Source organism: Gavia stellata, chromosome 2, assembly GCF_030936135.1.
Source record: "Gavia stellata isolate bGavSte3 chromosome 2, bGavSte3.hap2, whole genome shotgun sequence".
Classification (NCBI taxonomy): Eukaryota; Metazoa; Chordata; class Aves; order Gaviiformes; family Gaviidae; genus Gavia; species Gavia stellata.
Window position 1 is genome coordinate 77,497,107 of NC_082595.1, and position 20,556 is coordinate 77,517,662.

At 37.3% G+C, this 20,556-nt stretch overlaps 1 protein-coding gene across 6 annotated transcripts in view; it reads right to left on the reverse strand.

Annotated features, from left to right (window-relative positions):
* The window catches only part of MYO6 (myosin VI), an 82,504-nt gene that overhangs the window by 59,695 nt on the left and 2,253 nt on the right, over positions 1 to 20,556 (reverse strand). For 5 of the 6 annotated variants that reach the window (XM_059829577.1, XM_059829607.1, XM_059829599.1 and 2 more), the window contains exons 2-8: positions 16,409 to 16,478; positions 11,393 to 11,466; positions 9,202 to 9,331; positions 8,092 to 8,197; positions 6,119 to 6,174; positions 3,774 to 3,871; positions 1,768 to 1,932 (exon numbers count right to left, since the gene is read on the reverse strand). In XM_059829577.1, the coding sequence (XP_059685560.1) occupies positions 1,768 to 1,932; positions 3,774 to 3,871; positions 6,119 to 6,174; positions 8,092 to 8,197; positions 9,202 to 9,331; positions 11,393 to 11,466; positions 16,409 to 16,478 (699 nt within the window). The remainder of the gene's footprint in view (positions 1 to 1,767; positions 1,933 to 3,773; positions 3,872 to 6,118; positions 6,175 to 8,091; positions 8,198 to 9,201; positions 9,332 to 11,392; positions 11,467 to 16,408; positions 16,479 to 20,556) is intronic. The other variant, XM_059829617.1, reaches the window with a different exon arrangement.

Genomic DNA, 20,556 nt, shown 5'->3' on the forward strand with positions numbered 1-20,556 from the left:
AGTGGAAGGTGTCCCTGCCCATGAGAAGGGGGTTGAAACTAGGTCATCTTTAAGGTCCCTTCCAACCCAAACCATGGTATAATTCTATGAAATGGAGTTGGAGTCACTCAGGCAAACAGGAAACAAAATAGAGAAAAAATTTTGACTGACAAGAAAGGAAAAGAAAGCAAAAGGAAATGTCACGTTATTTGTTGACCATTTCTGAAAACAATTCAGTGAAATCTGAACATAGAGAAAGGGAGGAGAAAGAAGGAAACCTGGAGGAAAAAGTTAAAATTTGAACTGTACTAGTAAAACCATTCAGTGGAAAAATGGGAGGAAAAGGATGCAAGAACTTAATGGTAGGACAGAAAGCCAGCCTGTTTGTGGGTTTCCTACTAGAAACATAAAACAGAATCAGAGTTAAGCAGGAGAAACCACATAATCTGAGAAAAGGACAAAACCCCTAAAATAAAGCATAGGGAGCAGAAGGGAAGGCAGTAAACAATTCAGAAGTCATAACAACAGGCCCATTGGATTGAATTAAAAGGCCCACACTATCCAAGAGCTTGTCTTCAACCATGACCTCTGCTTCACCCAAGGATTCTACTGTTCCTTTCTGAATTGGGATGACAAAACTGTGTATGCTATTTACAAATATGAACATACGTTGCAGCATAACTCACTATTTCATTCTCCCTTTTCTAACAACTCCTAAAATTCTACTCTGCTTTTTCCCTGCCACTGAACACTAACCTAACATTTTTAAATAAGTATGCACAGTGATTCAAGTCTTATTTCTCCAGTTTTTATTTTAAGTTCAATTTCATTTAGGTATAGTTAGGAATATTACATTCAGCACTGATTTTATTTGTGTTTTATTGGCTTCTGCATTACTTGACTGACCGGACCAGTAACTGGTTATGGAAAGATAGCCAAAACTCAGAAAAAGTAAGTAGTCCTCAGAAAAGAATAACTTAGGTGAAGAAAAACATAAGAGGGAGGATCATGCTTAATGAATAGAAGTAATCTTGGCAGGAAGAGCTGAGCATGGGCTTTGGGTCAATTGGAGATAAAAGGGTAAGCTTTCAACTGAAAGGGACTGGTGAGTCTTACCATGTAACCTGGAGTGACCAAGAATGACAAAGGAGTATGATGAGAGGAATGGGAGAGGCTTGAAACTGGAGCAGTACAAATGACAGTCTAGAGTGTAGAGTATAGTGTGGGAGGAACAAGGTGCAACAGAGTAGAAAAGACAAGTAATGTGAAAGCCCATGGACTGGAACAGAGAAGCACAACAACCTGATAACTGTGGTCTGACGCTTGATGGGAAGTGTGAGGAAAGAATAATTTAAGAGAGAACCGTGGGACAATGCCTACATCTTCCTAAACACATGGCTGGCATAGGAAGAAATAAATGCAATTTTCAGGACTTAAAAGATGGGTTACCCACAGAACAGTTAGATCATCATCAAGAAATTCACGCTTTACACCTCTAGAAGAGACCATAACAACATTACTAGCAATTGGGTATGCAACAGTACATTTTTTGAAAAAGCAAAGATTCTTCAATTTTAAGACATAAAGAAAAAGTACAGGAGATCTTCCAATAAGGAAAAATGGCAGGCAGCTTTATTTCAGGATCAAATAGATTTAACAAAAAAAACCTTCTGATTTTTTTAACAGGAAAGAGACAAAGATAATAAAGATAGATTTTAATAAGATCTATCTGAAAAATCCATGTATGGCACTATGAGAAGCTTTACAAACACTGACTCAGATACTCACCCTGAAGTTGTCAGGAGAGCTGAGATACAGTTTTTCCCTAATGTCTTCTGGAGCACCAGCACAAAGCCTGTAAAAGATATGGTAATTCCTCTCTTCTTTGCCTTGCACACAGATCCTAGATTTCTCCAGCAGGTAATGTGATACAAATCCACCAACCACCGAGTTCTAGGAGGAAGAAATATTTTTCTGATTATCTGAATATTTTTGGAATTATTTGAGATTCAGAAATTTTCAATTTACATTTGTCTGATCATGGCTCGCTCAACGGACACTGCTCCAAAGGTGATTAAAATATATTTATACCTAATACATATTAAGCTTAGGAAAGAAACTGTTGCCTTTACCATAACTTCTCCCCCCTGCTCATGTATTGCATATACATACATTCCTCTTAAAAGAAGGGTCTGCTTCACCCCAACAAGCAGAAATCCGTGGCAGAATTCCAGTAGTTCCTGCAAAGAGCATTGCTACAGACACCCTTACACTTTCAGTGGATGGCAGTTAAGTGCCATTACTGTGCTATTACAACCTTCTCTAGTAGCATTTCACTGAGACTCTTGCAAAGGAGAAGGAAGGGTTAAAATTAAAGAATACATATTTGGACAACATCTTAGGCAGATTAATTATGAGCAAACATTTTATTTCCAAGACTTGCACTTCTTTTCTGAGATGGAAGTCTGACACAGCTTTTGAAAGCCATTTGTTATCTGGCTGATGATAAAATTCCCTGTGCCTAGACAAATCTTAATAGCAAGGAAATTCCTGAGCTTATGGCTATTACAGCAACTAAGAAGGACTTATTGACTGACAAATTTGACTGTGGTTATGCAGTCATTCACTTGTTCAGGAGGCCCTAGTCTGTACTTATATTCCTTTGAGAAACCAGACCTAATAAGGTCACCACAAAGTGAAGTCTTGTGAAGTATGAAGTCTTGTAAAAAAAAGGGGCTCAAGTAAACAGGCTGATCTTGCACTGGAAAGCTGAAACAGGCTTTTAAGCAGTTTCTGAAGATACTCTCAGTGCTATTTGCTTCAGCTGAAACAATTAATCTGAAACACCATGTAAGTGTCGACAGATAAGTTGACAGGTCATGAATGCATCATTCCAAGTAGAAATATGGGTCCTTTCCATAAGTCCATTAACATGAACTGGACCAACAGATAAAATCTCTCTTACCCTTAAAGGAATTTAGTTACTTACTATCTAAACTATTAACTAAAGATCTGAAGTTCAGTTACAAAACCAAGTGATGAAAACTTCGGTAAAGACCACAAGGTCAAGACCAGATGATGAGCTTAAATTCTGCAGAAAGGGACTGCAAGAATTTGTTTCTTTATGTCCTCAACCAGGAAGATAAGGAGGCATACATCATCTCTACAGGGATCGTTGACAAAAGTCTTCACCTTGGATATGCTGGACAGCCATACAGTCATCCTTAATTGTGGAATGTGTGTATACATATGCTATCCAAGCAAAACTACACCCAAAGAAAATTTTTCATAAGCTACACAGTGAATAGTACTTCTGACAAAAAACAATTCCATTACTTCTGTCACATACACAATGTGAGGTACCAAAATTCCATACAAATACATAAAAAACATCAATAATTCGTTTAAAGTATTAAAGCATTAAAATATATTTATATCTGTTTCTAGCTAATATGCAACTCACACTTATTTGTGCATTAAAGGAATGCACAAATACGTAACAGCAAGTAAGTCATTCTTTAGATATGCCTTTTTGCAATGAAGGGAACAATTTTTATTCTTTTGTGGATGGAAGCAATTTTCCTACTGACTTGACCCACCATTTTCCAGTAGTGACACAGTACTGTGTGGCTTTGGTTTTCCTTTCGTGGTGATAGAATACAAATTAAATCTGTAAAGTAGGACAGTAGCTATTTGCTGCAATATTAGTAAGTCTATTTAGCCTACTTACAGTCTAGCATTTCCATTTTATGGCAAAAAAACATCAGTGGTTATCTGTAACAAAATTCCAGTACCTTTTCATTGAAGTGAATTTCTACAAATTTCCCAAAACGACTGCTGTTGTTGTTGCGAACAGTCTTTGCATTTCCAAAGGCTTCTAATAGGGGATTTGCTGTTTAAAAAAACCAAAATTAAAATTTTTAAAGTGTTAAAATTTGATCAATAAACTACCAAAAAGAAGGAGAGAACACATACATACTAATTATTCAGTGAATTTATTGGGAATAAGGTTTGAAAATTAAAGGAAAAATATTACCTATTAGGAATAATCAATTTTGCAAATTGTACAGGATATACTTTGGTGGAACTTAAAATTAAGTACTTAAATATTATGTAACTCTGCAAAGTATTTGAATCAATACTGTAAGAAATTCAGAGACAAACAGCGAAAATTATTCAGTGATGTTCTTCTACAGCAAGTAGGTAAATAACTGATACATAAACTATACGCGACAACGCACAATTTGACACTTCCCAGTGAGCTGTTATTCATAAAATCTAAACGACCCACTTACCCCACAGAGAAAAATGTCACTTAAATGTCATGCATGCAACATGTTAGATTGATTAGGGAATAAAAAACCATATTAAAAGATTGTGTTGATTTCAAAAACAACTTTAAAATGTCCTTTCAAATTAGGTCAATTAAGTGATTGAGTGATTTTATTTTTTACTGGCTGCAGTTTTCAAGCACCTTAAAGCCCACACAGAAAGAATGGCAGCAATCTAATGCATGCGCATATATATATTTTTATTAAAAAAAATTATGCACAGTTTAAGCAGTTTGAAAATGCTTAGTAGTTACAAAACACAAGGCCTCTGAAAGACTGCATTTTACTAGCTCTGAAGATCAAAGAAAACTGATTTATTGAATCACATTAACAATAAACCATTGAAAATATCTGCAAGATTTTTTTAAGGCTTTTAGCTAAAAAATATGCATTGGACTCTAAGTGAGCAGAAACTCAGATTTAAAACTCCACTGACAACCATCTACAAATCTGCTCCTACTAAAATTAAAGAATGAAGGAATAACTACAATGGTTGGATAAATTATGGATGATAATGCATCATTTAGTAGGACAACATGAGCATTAACTTTTTTGTTTTGGCTAGGTTTTCATTTTTTTAATACTTAAATCTTATGAAAATGCAAATCTGACTTTCAAAACTGAATTCTTAACAAATCTTTAATAACTATTCATTTATTTTACGTAATATTAACAGTTTTGAAGAAAAGATTATGAATAAAAACAAATTGCAAGAAGTCTTTCAGACAGGTTAAAGGTTCCTCTAGTAACACGTATGCTGTAAGCATGCTCATTAAAATTGTGCCTAAAAAACTTCAAAATTCATGCATCAGATGCTGGTTTAGATTAAAAAAACCAAACTTTTCTAAGAATACCTACAAGTACCAATTAATTTTATGGCATACTGCATCAGGCATTATCCAACTCTCGGCCACTTTCTGAGTTCCTTTAGCGCACAGCGGATTTCACTAAGGAATTGGTTTAAGCAAACCTACAGCATCAAGAGATTAAAGGCTGCAGTACTTCTCCTGAATAATCCAGTGGCTCAAATTTGAAAACAGAAAAATTTAAAGCAAAAGAAAAGGTAAACATTTTTGGTTTAAGAGAAATACAGAGAGTAATGAAATTCCGAAATAGATCTACTATATGCTATAGAAGATTAAAACTGACATATAAGACATTATTTGATTGGCTGAGGGTTTTTTGTTTTTGAGATATTTCCATTTTCTCAAAAAGCTATTTTCTGTTCAATTAGGAAGTGCATGCAACATTAAAGAGCCTCAACTGGATGATCACCACAGTCTCTTCTGACCTTGTTTGAGAGTCTATTGTAGACACAATGAAAGTGTTAATCTGAATTATGTGCCTTCTGACAAAAAAAGACCTAACAGAAAAATGACCCAGAACCATAATTTTAAAGAACTTCCCTACTTTATCTGTCTTTGAGAATTTTATGGTGAGGAGGAGGAGGAATTACTCTTTCCTGGTACTAACCGATAGTAATGAGAACATGATCTTGTTCTTGCAGATTTCATACGGCATAAAATCCAATCTTGGGTACACGTGTGTGTGAAGTTCAACTCAAACACACACTTAAACATTTTCTAGATCAAGGACTGTATGACACTATATTAAATAAAAATAAAGTGAACCACAATTTAAAAAAAATATATATTTTACCTTGATCCTAAATTCTGAAACTACCAGTAAATTATGCCCTAGGAAGTCTGACAGTATTTCCATCCTAGCTTTCATTTAGTTACTGTTGATTGACATTTCAAATTTGAAAAAAAAACTTAAAATATTGGAACAAAATGAAAATTCAATACCTTCTACAATTCTATCATCAATATCTTGGCCAGTACCATAGGATTCTGTCAAATACCTGTAAAGTAAGATAAAAATATTGGTATCTTTCACGTGTCAGGTTACCTCAATTCAACAGGGTTTAGCATGGCTGTGCACCATATTTACTAACCATTTACTAAAAGGAAAGCATATTGATTATAAATTCCAAATATGTCTATCTTTGAAAATAAAAGCAGTTTTACTTTTCTTTTTTGTTAAAACAAAAATATTCTTGCAGACTTCAGATTTTTTTTTTCACTACTTCAAGACATGTTAGAAATTTCTTTTAGACGTGCATAAGGAATTTACACTTTTATACAAATATAATAAAACTATTACTGTGCAACCTTTTTTTATTAATAATCTTAGTAAACACATAGGTTTCACATGTATTTCCTGAATTAAAGACTGTTTCCATACATAGTTTCTGCATTCATAACTATTAGTGTTAATAAAAATCCCACATGAAGACGGTGAGAGAGGAAATTGCAGGTGTATAATTAAGGTAAGATTCAATTTAGCAACTGAAGAAAGAAATTGAAAATAAAGCCACAACGTACTTGCTCCAAGGTTGCAGCTTTTTTTTTTTTTTTTCCCCTGCACACAGGGCATGCTTTCTGGAAATTCACAAGTAAATCTGGGACAAGTTAAAAACAGTTCTCGAAAATGGGGCCTTCCAAAAAAAATTTAGGAGCACTGTCAGAGCTGTATTAGTACCTTTTTCTTTCTGACCACACAAGGGAAAAATCTTCCTGCTTTTAAAACTCAATGATGTTATGTACATGGACTCTGTAGGGGCAGGTGGTGGGGAGAAGCAGCGGCAGCAGCGATATTTGCCTACTGTGTAATTAGAACTTCCTTTTCTGAGAAGCGGAAGAATAACCTCCTTTGAGAGCATTCCTCAGGAGATGTTCTCCCAGTGCCTGCCATCTTTTTTTTACTCTTAGCAGGATCGAAGTTAGGATGTTCCCTATAAAAATAATTACCAGCACCTTGCAGTAATTCTTACAGTTACCTGTTAAAGGTTGCACAGGGGCAGAGAAGAGCAATATGAAATACAGATAGACAGCCGTGACGATTCTTCATGGGATGTGCAATATAATACCGCTACTGCACACACATACTAGAGAATACATGATGTCAGGGAAAAGGGAATTAAAGATTTATACTGGGAAACAAGGACAAGGGGGCGGAAGGGAGTGTATTCACACTGCCTGCACCATGCTTCCCTGGATAATCAGGCCTCCTATGATATAGGTGAATTTAATGGAGTAGTGCTTTCCAGTTACAGTGTTCCAGAGTGATATGAAGCAGTTAAAGTATAATGAAAATACGGTCAAAAACATTAAAACCATATATATCAGCCTTGCTTCCTCTTACATCAGCAATATGGCCTCCATGTAGTTTCATATGCTTGATGTAGTATCGATCATACATGAACATCAATAAATAAATAAATCCCATTATTCAATCTTATTCAGTAAATTAGGGTAAAGTATATTACAGAATCTCTGCAGTGATCTCAAAATCAAGAGTTAAACACTCTGGATGCTTAAGCAAACTAAAGAAGCAAAGACAGGGAAAACACATTAATGCACATTTATGGCAAAACCAACAGCGTCTTGCAAGATACAGTTAAAATGCCTAGTTACGTTTTTATCTCCCACAATACCAGATGTGCAATACTAAAATGACTGCATCATAAACCATAACTACTACATGATGTCAACTACAACCGAGTTAAGGTTTCTGTGACTATATAGCCGTTTCCTTATGTTATCATGTCAGCATTTAAGTTTAACCCTATGAATTTCTTGTATTAGAGTGTACATAGAAGTATCTTACTGAACTATGGCTTAAACCTACCGATTACTTTACAATTTGCTTTGTCTGTATGTCCACCAAATGCATCAACACAAGAGATTCACTAAATAACTGGTTCAAAAGCACAAACCTCAAAACAAATTTAGTGTTTTCTGTCTTGCCAGCTCCCGATTCTCCAGAGACTATGATGGACTGACTCATCTTGAGCACCTTCATGTCACGGAATGCTTTATCGGCTTAAAAAGAAAAATACATTAAACATGACAAAAAATTAATATTCAGGAGAGTTGCAAGCATAAAGTTAAGCTACAATACAAAAATTAAAATGTAACATTTTCAGGAATAAAAAAGTAAATCTTTACAACCGACTGCATTACAACTTACTAAAGTCTGTTTCCCTTTAAATTATATTATCGTTGCTCACCCTCAAACACTGACATCTAAGATCTGTAAATCTTTGAAAACAAAGACCTACTCAACTATATCCAGGACAAAAGAAAACAAAAACAACCACCTATAACTCTCTTGAATTACATGTAATTACAAAATAGTAACCAATCTTACTTTAATATGTTTTTTAAAGGGAAACTTTCAGTTTTACTTTGTAACAAATAACATCTAAGACAAGGAAGCTTGGAAAAACATGGGTTTCTTGTTATTCAACAGGTACTAAAACCCAAATATTTATACTTTTGATTGCAAAACAAAATGCAACATGGTGAAAAGCCTTTTAACAAGTCAAATGTTGATTTGTAGTTTCCAAATATTTTTTTCTTAAAAAAAGTGACTGAAATCAGATTTATCCCATTAATAACACTTAAATGCGCTTTCTGCCTATAACACAAACATATAAAAAGAAACAGTGCATGTGCTCTGGCAACATAATAAAAGACAAAAGAAATCACTACACTGAAAGACAGTGCCGATCATAATTATGTCATTCTTTGCTTGTAAAATCTGAATTTCTTTTTTTCTTTAATGGTTGTAAATTATATTTAAACTCCTTAGACATAAAACACTGGAGGTGCAGGATAATCATAACAGGGTTGCCAGGCTTGCTAATTTCCAAGTTCTTCAAACTGCATATCAAGGATGAGAAGATTTGCAATTTTAGCAATCAGTGGTTTTATTCTGAAATACTTTAAAGTAACTTAATTACTGTTACAGATGGCAATTTATAGATAACTGCAAAGTACTTAATGCTTGTTTTGTAAAAGACAAATACAGGCTCAATACGTACCAATTGCAAAAACATGTGGTGGCAATGTTCCAAGTGATCTACCCTGATACTTTTTAATAGTGTCTGAAGAATAAAACTTAGGTATATCAAAATACGGATTCACTGCAATAAGAATGTTGGCTACATAGGTCTGTGAAGAAAACAATTAACAGCAAACTATTAGCTAGTATCCAATCAAGTGGTTAACAGCAGTCTTCTATTACTATTGAAGACTACAGCCTAAGTATAACAATCACATTTACAATTCTCTCCATCTAATGCACAAACAAGAAGGGATATATTTTCAGAGTTATCTTCTGAGGACTTCTATGAAAAAGCTCTTCTTGGGAGAATTTCCTAACCACCGAGCTGTGGAGTACGTCCTGAATTTGACCTTTCTCCCAATCTCATTTTAAATTATTTCCTATTGTCCAAGTTACTGGGTCAAGGATAAGACACCACAACCTCCTCCTCAGAAGTGAATAAACTAAGCTTGTGGCTAGCATAATGCACTCTCCTCCAGTGAGGGGGATAATTTTTCAATATCTAATGGAAGCAACTCAGCAGGACGTACTGACAGGATCCTGCCTGGGAACGCGCTCAAGCCAAGCAATAAAAGCATTCAGCCAAGAGAAATTAGCTATGGCTGCTTCCACAGTGAGAAATACAGAATGCAAACGTTCTCTCACACAGAAGGAATTTGAGAAGAATCTCAAACCAAGACTGCTTTTTACCTTTCCATAGAATAAGGGAGACTGAGGATAAGGTTTTTTTTAACGTTTCTGAAAAAAACTTTCATACCGTGGTTATAATGGCCAGATTACATACAAGGAAGAACAATCACAGAAAAAAGCAGATTTGCAGGAAAAGTTCTGAAGAAAAATCAGACAAACCTTCAGCTTGAATAACTTATTTGGTTTATTGTTACTGAGCATATCCCTAGACAACTAAAATTTGGACAGTATCGTGACACGTTGATAGAAGGCTGGATCACACACAATATATGAATTTTCTTAGATGTTTCTATTTTCAGCACTTATTTCACTGAAGCAAAACATATGCACAGAGTTCTTCAAGAGCTGCAAGTACTAACATTAGTTTTCCTTTTAATAACAAGACAAATACTGTTAAACAGCACTAAACAAAAAGCAAAAAAAATTGTTGATTTAAACCGTATCTTAAAGTTACAAGGGAAAGGCAGTTAAAATATAAATGAAATCTTTCTCCCCCCCTACCCCCCAAAAATACACCTGCTCAGGACAACATACTAGTAGTATTTGTTTAAAATAAAGAAAGGCTTTATGAAGCTAAATACTATCCTACCTCATAACCAGTTCAGTTTTAGAATTTTACTTCCTTGGGAGTTTTTTTTGGTTTTTTAATTATTTTTCCAGAACAGTGTTCAAATGGCCATTTTTATTTATTTATTTTAAAGCTGATGCTTGATCTTGAGCCATAAGGAATTTATAGCTATGTAAAATTAACTGCAACAAAGGAAAACAACTATACTTTCTTTTTATATATATGTACAAAAGGGTTTAACTCCAATTCTATTCATTTTAGAACAGTATGCTAACACAAAAGTTGATTATTTTAACAGAAACTTAGAAAATATGTAGAACTGTTTTGTATTATCACTATCCAGCTTTCTATTAGAGAAAAAACAGGGAAGAAAATTCTTATCTTTCTTCTATTTCACAGCTGTCAGTGTCCGGGCAGATGGCAAGGACAAAATGTAATTTAGTCAGAATTCATTAAGTACAATTAGGCAATTTGATAGCAATATAAAAGATTAAGATGGACATCTGAGCTAGGAGGTGTCAAAGACGGCACCTGCTTACTTCGTTCAAAAATAATGAAGAAAGAAAACCATCTTTGTTAACAGCTACTCTGCTAGCAAAGTAAGTTACCTGCAAGAACAGACCTTTGTGATACAACGCTGTGCTATGATTGCACATGAACAGTCTTGCAGAGAAAAATCTATTGCTCTGCCTGGTAAAAATCAGCTAACGTTAACGTGATTCAGATCTCAAACAAGGTATAACGTAAAAAAAAAAAAAAAAAAAAAAAGCCTAAAATCTCCTAACCTTCCAAGGTTACCATTTCTGTTTAGTTTCTGTTATAGGAAAAAACAGAATTGGAAACACTTGTTTTGTTGATTTTTGAAAGGACATCTATCATTAGACTGGTTGTCATGACACATAATACTTACGTAAATTCTGTCCTTACTGTACCGAACTTTGATATTGTGAAGGAGAGTGGCCTCATTTAAATACATAAGGGAACCTGAAAGTAAAAGACAATCATATGTCATTAAGAGCTCAGGACTAGCTTTGTGTACAGCCAAACAACTAAATCTTAGGATTACAGAAAATTTTACTTCCCCTGCCTTTGGTTATATTTTAATCCTATCATTTCTTTATACTGTCTTGAGGCAGAACTGCTGATTCAATGTCTGTTTTAAAAACAGTAGACCTGCTCTTTACTGTACAACGGCAGTTACAGAAAATTGCTGAACAAGGAATCAGACTGGAGGAGTCTTGACACAGGCCCTGCTCAATGCAGGCTCCCTTTTATTGGCCTTTCAGATGAATATGGTGTGTATCCCTCCATGCCGTCCTGTAAGCGCAGAAACCGGTGCCTATCAAAACCCCCAACACCAACTGTTTCCTTCCTTCCAGCTCCCCTCTCCAATCTCTGCCACAGTGTCCACAGGATAATACCATCTAATGGACTGTTAGAATAACTGTTGTCTCCTGGTGATTTCCGAGATGTTTATATTCACCGATTCAATTGGGAAATACTGTCCTAAAGGCGGCAGCGGGCATCATTGCAACACCAGGCACCGACGCAACCTTTCACGTTTCAATTCTGAATTTTGCTGCTACTAGGCCTCCTCAGAGAAACTGTTGGGCAGGGGGGAGGGGGAATGTTAACACAACAAAACCTACGTATTTTATTTCTTAGCTCATTAATATAAAAATAACTGAACCAACTCTGTTGAAATGTTAGAAGGCAGTGGCTCAAGTGAGCAAGCGGGCACCCACAGAAAGCTTCAGACCATACGGGTTCACATTCTGGCAAAGCTGGTCCTTGTTTTCAGCTATAAGGCACTAGAAAGTGTTAGCAGCCTTAATTACAGAGGTAATTACCAGTTCCCATTTTAACAATATTAAAAACATTATCCCTAAACCAGCTGAGGGCACTACTCATTACATAGCCTCCGTTTTCAAATATGCTCAATCCTCTTTTTCTCACTGCTTAAAATTCAAGCGTACAACACAATTTTGTCTTGTTACAACTGACTGACTACCATACTGTATTACAATATTAGCACCACTTGAAAAGTTGTACACTGCTGTCGATGGAGTAAGCATTGCACCTGTAATGGTAACTGCTACCCCCGCCTCACACAAGGGCCACATAGGCATCACCTGTCGACAATGACCAAAAAAAGGTGTTTCTCAAGTTGGACCAAGTGGGACCGATGCCCTTTCTCGAGGGCTCCAGCAAAGGAAAATCTATTCCAGCTTATTTACACAAGCGTGCAAGGAAGGCTGCCAGCTCTTATGACGTGAAGTCAACCTGCTCAGCCACCTCGCCCTGCAAGGATGCCTGAAGCTCAGTAAAATGCTCCTTCCAGGCTCCTCCTGCTGAACCAAAAGATACTGGCAAAGGACAGTAAGAGCTTCTCAAGAACATCTGTGGTTTTGTTTTCAATCTTATATCCCTCCTTCTGTGGTGGACGGAGGAATGGCTCTGCCTCCTACCACCTGCACCAGCCTGGCCTGAAGCAAAGACAGGCTCAGCAGACATTTGCAGCCTCCCTCCGGCTTGCGTAGCTCTACTGAATAACAGCCCTTCCTTCCCTTACATGATTAAATACAGCTTTGCCTCATGTGGCTGGAGTTCACGCATCTCAGAGGACCTTGCAACTTCTGGGTTGTTTAGAAGAAACCATCTTCCTCTGCAAAATCCCTTGCATGTACACCCCTGTGTTGGCGGAGGCACACAAGGCACGCTTTAGCTTTACGCTAGGCAGAACCTCCCTTTAGATCACAACAGCCTTGAAATCAGGCCTGTGCATGACACCTTCACGAAGCAGCAGGCTGGCCCCGATCACCACAGCCTTTCCCTGCCACCCCAGCAGACCTACACCACACACTAAGCGTGCGGTCGCTGGTACGTGCGGCAACTGAGCGCAGGCACCCAGTGCTGCACAGCAGGACTTCTCCTCCCCTCCCCATGTATAAGGGACCTACCCACGTGCTCACCCCGTGGGGCCGAGACAATAGCGCTGGGACCACAAATTGCAGACCTGCCTCCACAGATCTCTTTTCGCCTTCACTTTTAACAAGGTCATCCCAAGAGAAAGACACGTTACAAGGAAATGGGCCAGAAACAGAAACTCCTGCTTGCTCTACTGAAAGTCAAAATCTCCTTCTCCCCTTGTGTATGCCTTGGGGGGGACGGGGGGCAGGGTGTTACCTTTTGAAATTTGCTAATTTTTTTAAGTCATTTGGATTCTCAATTTTGAGTTGAGAAAATACTATACAGTAATTGTCTACATACACTAAACGATCCTTTCCCTTGACTGTATCTTCATAAGACCCTCTCAGGGTTTGCAGTAGGTTTTAAGGGGAACAGTCATCAGTTAAGCATCCTAATAAAAACTTGACAATTATCTAAACAACAAAAGGACCCCAGGTTTCAGTGCTTCCCCAGTACTTTCTTTGCAAGTCCTTGTTAAAGCAGTAATACCTGCAGACTCGGTGCATAATGGGAGCTTGCTCCCTGAGGGAATATCGCGCCTTCACTCAAGATATGCAAACTCAGGCTTATGTCAGCAACTTCAAAATGCATCTTCTTTAGAATAAATCCCTTAAAAGAGGCATCCATATCCAGAGGCAAAGGAAGTCACCAGAGAGAGAATGCTGAATATTCATATGGCTCATGCCTAAATATAACCAGTGTATGTATGTGCGTTTAATAGTCCAGATATTTACTTATACACACACACAAAGTTCACAGAAGTGAAGTCAGGCACTAAAAACTAGGAAATATCAGCGTCAAATTTAGTCACACTGGCTCTCCTGTGCACACAATGAAGCAGGGTTTGTATGGAAAATAATTTTATCATGTAATTGCAAGGCCCTGCATCTGTAGAACAATTTTTTCAAGATTCTTATCTGATACCCTGCCACCTGCATTTTTTAAAAATTGTTTCACCTCAGAAATAAAAAAATAAATCTTTTTCTTGCCCATAAAAATATACAAATTCCACGTATGGTGACAACCCCCCAAAACTTGGGGGGGGGCGGGGGAGGAGGGCAGAGAGAAGAACAGTGTGAATCGCAAAAAACAGAAGTAAAGTAAATGCTTTGTCTCTGAACTGTTTGCAATATTTACTGAAAATTCACATGTAAGAAAGGGCTAGATTCTCAAAAAAGGTGTCTCTTGCAGCTAGTGCGTTTGGGATACGGAAAACTAAGACTGCAAAAAAGCAATACTTCAGCAAATTACTTCCTAGAAGGGAGTTAAACACTAAAGCATAGGTTGGAATGGTAAGTGTATTATTAACTGGTTTTTCAGGATTTTTCAGAACAGTATTATAAGGACAGACTGAAAGCACCCAGTATTTTAAAGTTTCTTCTTAATGATCAATGTGCTCAGCACAAATGCTCTCTGACAGAGAAGGAACATGAACTTGGGTTTCACACATCCTGAAGATAAACCTCAACTAGCGAACAAAAGGTGAGAATACATTAGAAAAGTCTCAAAATAATGTTTGATACAGAAAGAATTGCTGGGCAAAGCATTTTTAAGTCTTATATTTTACTCAGTAAGCCAAAGAAGACATTTTCTCTGATAGAAAGACTGTTTTAACTTAATTGAATAGTGTTTTGCTGAAATCTCAAATTTTGTCCATAATTTCATTCCAAATTTCAGTTCCCTGACACTAGGACACTGAGGTTCCAGGACATCTCAATAAAATCACTGCAACAGATGCACAGATTAAATGCATTTCCCTAACAGTCATCATATGCAGAGACTACAGATACCAGCTTTGAAAAGTTTCAACCCATGTAACGTTTGCAAAAATATAAGCAACTGGAAACAAGGCTGCCAGCTTGGTTCCACCTGTAACGACACTGTACCGTCTAAGTCAGATCATAAGCCTCAGGTCTCCTCTTCTTGTTCCTTACAGAGCAGCTGTAACAGTTATATTTCCTGTCACGAGATATAAATACTAACCCCTATTCCAAAACAGGAATTGTGGTTAAATCACCTAAACAACTTTCAAAGTCCTAGCCTCTATTTTAAATGAAGAACAATAGAAGATATTTTTGCCCACCATTTTCAAAGTTACCAGTATTTTCACCAACAAGTAAACACCACAGGAAACGTTTAAAAGAACTGCCTGCCTTCATCAGGTTTTCAAGACAGGAGAGTCTCTATGATTTGCTCACACAGAGCAACAGCAGCAAAATGTTTAACAGTTCTCTGAAAGCTGATGCTAGCGCTTGCTTACCTTTCTTGGTACTCTCTCCTCAGATTTGAATACTGTATTTGCTTCCACACATCTAACTATAAAATATTTTTAAAAATAAAAGCCCTGCAGATCAACACTGAAGTTTATTACACAAGTTCACCTCAAAACTCCTTCTCCAGCAGCACTCCTGTATCTAATTCACTACAACCTATTTCCTTTTTCAGTGGCCCTGATAGATCCAGATTCCTGTCTCCAGTTTTGGGAAGGTTATCTTAAAATTTATTTTCAATTACCTGTACTTCCACGGGAATGCTACCTGAGAAATGGGTTACGTGCAGGGAAAAGCTGTGCAATACAGCTGCTGATAAAGCAACTAATTATTTTGCTGCACTATAAAAAGATACAGTTAACCCCCATAACGCTGAATGTAGTTGATCCTGACGTAGTTACGTGACATCTGATATATATCTGAAGTCTAACAGTTGTATGTGGGAATAATGTAACTGTGAGTTCCTCTAAAGTGTTCAACTGGAAACTAAAAAAAAAAATTAATTATGTTTAAAATGGGCTTACTTTAAGACATTTAAAGGACTAGTAGAGGTCATGCATAAATTCAAAGCAAAGAAGCAAAACAAAGATGACAAGGGAGAAACAGGAAGCTTGTAAGGAAACAATATTCTCTTCTATATGGATTTTTTTCCAAATGCATAATTTATTTTTAAATTCATAACTTACAGTTATCTTCTACATCCTTTTTGCTGTCCTCTTCCGCAGGAAACACTTGATTGATAGCAGCCTGGAAAGTCTGTTAGATGAAAAATATTAACATTGTCAGAATTCCATAAAAACAGAAATATAGTTCAAAGATGTCTGATGTGATGATACAAGTGAGTACACTGTAATTGTGCATGGTTAAAAATGAAGTTGCCAGCTTTATACTTCAGCATTGGAAATTTTACCGAGTTACTAGATGCAGATAGGAGCTGCTGCATTTACATTATTATGCTACATTATAAAAATGCAGTCACTGTAAGATATATTTTAACTGCAGTAATATTTGATGCTCATTTCCAAAATTGCATGTAATATTGTGTAATATAAAAATAAGGATTAAGAAAAAAAAAGTACTGCAAAGGGAAGAGCATTGTAAAGGACACAATAGTTCCTCAGTTTTGCAAAGAAGCACAAAGAATAAAAATCAAATTATTAGTTCAATCAAAGGACTTTGCTGTCATTATCATATGCTGTTTTAAAACATTCCTACTTAAAATATGAATGTTCAATACATAGTATCTTCTGTATCCCTAAATACTGTAGCTTTGGTTGTTGCTTGTTGCTTTTTTTTCTTCAATAAATCAATACTAAAGTAAAACAAGACCTTCCTTCAACCCTTGTATTCCAGTTATACAAAACAGCCATTTATCAAGTGTTCATGTCCAACTGGAAAAATTCATAACAAAAGCAACTTTGTTTCTTCTTTATTCTCCAGAAATCATAATTTATATTGTTGTAAAAAGGAAGGAAAAACATCCTAGCACACACACATTACAGCATCTGCACAAAAATACCTATTGTAAGAGGTAAGCTTTTAATTGTACTTTTTTGTTTGATGTAGTAATAGCTTGTTTGAGCAACCTATAAATGAACAAAAACCCTGCTGTATCAATTAAACACGATAGCTGCTATGCTGCTGCAGACACAGTCTCCTCTTCCCCATGGAAATCAAGACAAGAAGTCTAATCTAATATTTGAAAAGGCCACCAACTGGATCTAAAAGAATGACCTTAATAAACAAACATGTTTTCTTGTTTAACGTTGTACTCAGCAAGATAGTCCCATGAGAAACATCTCACACGGAAGTTCAGGAGAAATACAGCAACTTGCTTCATCGTTGCTTCAGTACAACAGACACAGTATGTGAGCTCCTGTAGCTTACATCATCACGAACAGCCACAAATTCCAACTCCCTTTGAAGTGGGAAGGGTTAAAAATGTCTAGGAGCAGAACTAATTGCTGACAGTCAGAAAACAGTAGGTCTATGATATCCCTTCCCTACAAAGTTATAAAGTATGCAATTTGTAGTCATAATAAATTACATTTTGTCATCCCCTTATCAGGATCTAATGCAGAAAAACATGCACAAGAAGCTTTCCTAAGGGAAACGGAACTGCTCGATGATGTTGGAACATCTGAACGTCCATCAGACCAACTTCCTCCAAAATACCCTTTATCAGAGCTTGGTGGAGCCATGGAGGACCTGAACGTCTTTACCTACCTCAGCAAGTTGCCAGCTGCTATTCAGAGTTTTAGCAGGGCAGAGATCTGCCCCCCTTTCCTCCCTCTCACAATATTGCCATTAGAACATATTATCCTAATAATTTTCTCTGCAAGTTTGTCAACTATAAAGTTGTATCTTGTTGGGTAAAGATATATTTGAACACAACAGTTTCCCACATAATCAGTTCACTGTGCATGAAACCATGGAAAAGTTTAAAAAGAGCATGACTGGCTTCACGAAAATCTAACTTCACTTCTTGTTCTTGTCTGCTGATGTGTAACTCAAGTTTAACCACAAACAAAGACAGATTTTTTTTTTTCCCCACAGGAGAGAATGAACATGATACCCATCTATTCTGTAAGACTCTTCACAAATCTCTGATACTTCACCATTTCATGGATCTAAAGCGAGCCATACCAGATCTATCCCAGAAAAGGAAGGAAGAGCTTTTTCAATGTCCTCACCACTCGGTCTTCTGATCCAAGATAAATTTCAACGAAAAAAAAATGAGAATTCATGTTGTATTATGTCCTCCTTCATTTTTTCACTCAATGTGAATTGTGAATTAATTTCTAGAATATTTCAGAAGTGATAAAACAAATAAGCAGTATGAGGAAGACTTATCTGAAAGCTGATGTTTTTCTGCTGGACTTCTTTTGACGAGTACATGAAGCCTATTTTCAACTATGTCAACAAAGAGTTTCACTCCTTTATGTCACAGTTGGACTACTGCTTTATGTAAGGTGATTACTTGTTATGTAGGTAAGTACGTTAGCTAGATGTGCAGAGCTCTGAGTATTGCCAATTACTATTAAAATCTGATATATTAAATAGGAAAATGGGCAAGGTATCCCAGGTCTATCAATAAAAAAATTACCCAAAGAAATTCTTTATTATGTTGTCCCATTATTCATTTTTTTAAAAAGCATTTATTGTAAGAAGAAATCACTTCAAGCATTTGGTGGAAGACTTTTGCATTAAGGCACAGCTTAGGACAAACATGTTCTAAGAAAATGGAGAGGATATTAATCTTATGAGATGCTGAAGTGGTCTCAGGAGGCAAAACACAGGATTTAGGGTCTTTTGTAGGGTGGGTTGTTTTCCTCTTTGTAATGAAGCAATCCTTGAAACCCAATGGCAATCTTAACTATTCTCCCAGAGACTAGATGAGTGAAAAAAGATATCTTTCCATTCAAGCAGGATCTTCTTTCTACCATGTTATCCAATACATGTAACCATGCCTTCCTTTTACATTTCAGATACAGACAGGAGACATCCCTACTTTCAGCTGTATTTCACAAACCAACCTAAAGCAGTACAAGCGGTGTGTAAGACAGACAAGAACATGTCTCAGTCGCACAAGCAAGCTGCGCTCACTGCTAAAAAAAAAACACCTCTTAACTTGAAACACTGAACTTTGGACATTCTGATCCTTACTTTCAAAGTACATTTATTCATTTATACTTAACCCAGGAAAATACCTTTCTGGTTATTCACAGCATACCAGAGCAGGTGCTCCATAAAGCCCTTCACGACCCTTCAAAACCGGCACAGAGCCATAAGGTGCCTCTCAGTTGACGACAGGAGGGGTGTCAGTGGGTGCCTGCAGCACCCCGCACCCCCCCACAACTGACAGAAACTCACTAGTGCTGATGCTCTAGGAAACGCCTGCCCCCCACTCCTCATTGCCACAAGGGTCCTTGGATGACATCTCAGGGTGCACGTCCCTCCAAGACATCTCTTACTAATAGCTTTACTCAGATTTGCTACCTCCAGGAAAAGAGTAAATTCCCCATTTGGCAATTTCACCATCATCTGCCTTCTCCCTGCTACAGCATCAAGCAACACAATAAAGTAAGATACATGCAACAGGATCTGAGGTTAGGATTCCCAGTAAGTTCAGAAAAGTACGCTCCAATTAGAAATGTAAACGCAGTACTAGTTGAGTTTAACAACTGGCTGCCTTTCTACCCGCCTGCTTCCTTGTACCGGTGTGCGACTGCTGGTGGGACACAGGCAAGGGCTGCCAGCCCCGGCTCCCTGGTCCACTTCCGAGCCCATCCTCAGGGCAGCGCTCCAGCCCTAGGTGGGACCACGCTCATTAGCAAACTCCTCTCCGGTTTCTCTGTGTTCTTTCAGTCATGGCATTTATCAGTCTTGCAAGCCGATGATCTAGTTTTCAGGGAGCAGCTCCCATCGTGTAACACATGTATCCTCTGTTCCAATAACACACTCCCGCAGCTTGGGTTACTCTTTTTTGTGCAGTGCAGGCTGGGTGACTCAGATCCCCACCTCTCTTCAGACACCCAGCCTCCACACAGAAATGTCAATGCTGTTGTTAACTCCATATGGGCTGCAGATCCCGAAACTGCTATTGCTGGTTTATAAGTAAATCGGTGTGTTGGCCAGCTACCTTCACCCAGTCTGGACTGGGTAACTTGGTTTCAAAACACAAAGCAATCTATGGCCACACTGGCCTCAGGTCCTCCATCCTCCTGCCACTGCTTGCTGCTGACCTGAAAACTTTCCATTTCTTCATTTTTAAGGTGGATCCGTTCTCTGACCTCATTTGCTGTGTCACGCACAGCTTGGCAGGCAGAGCTGA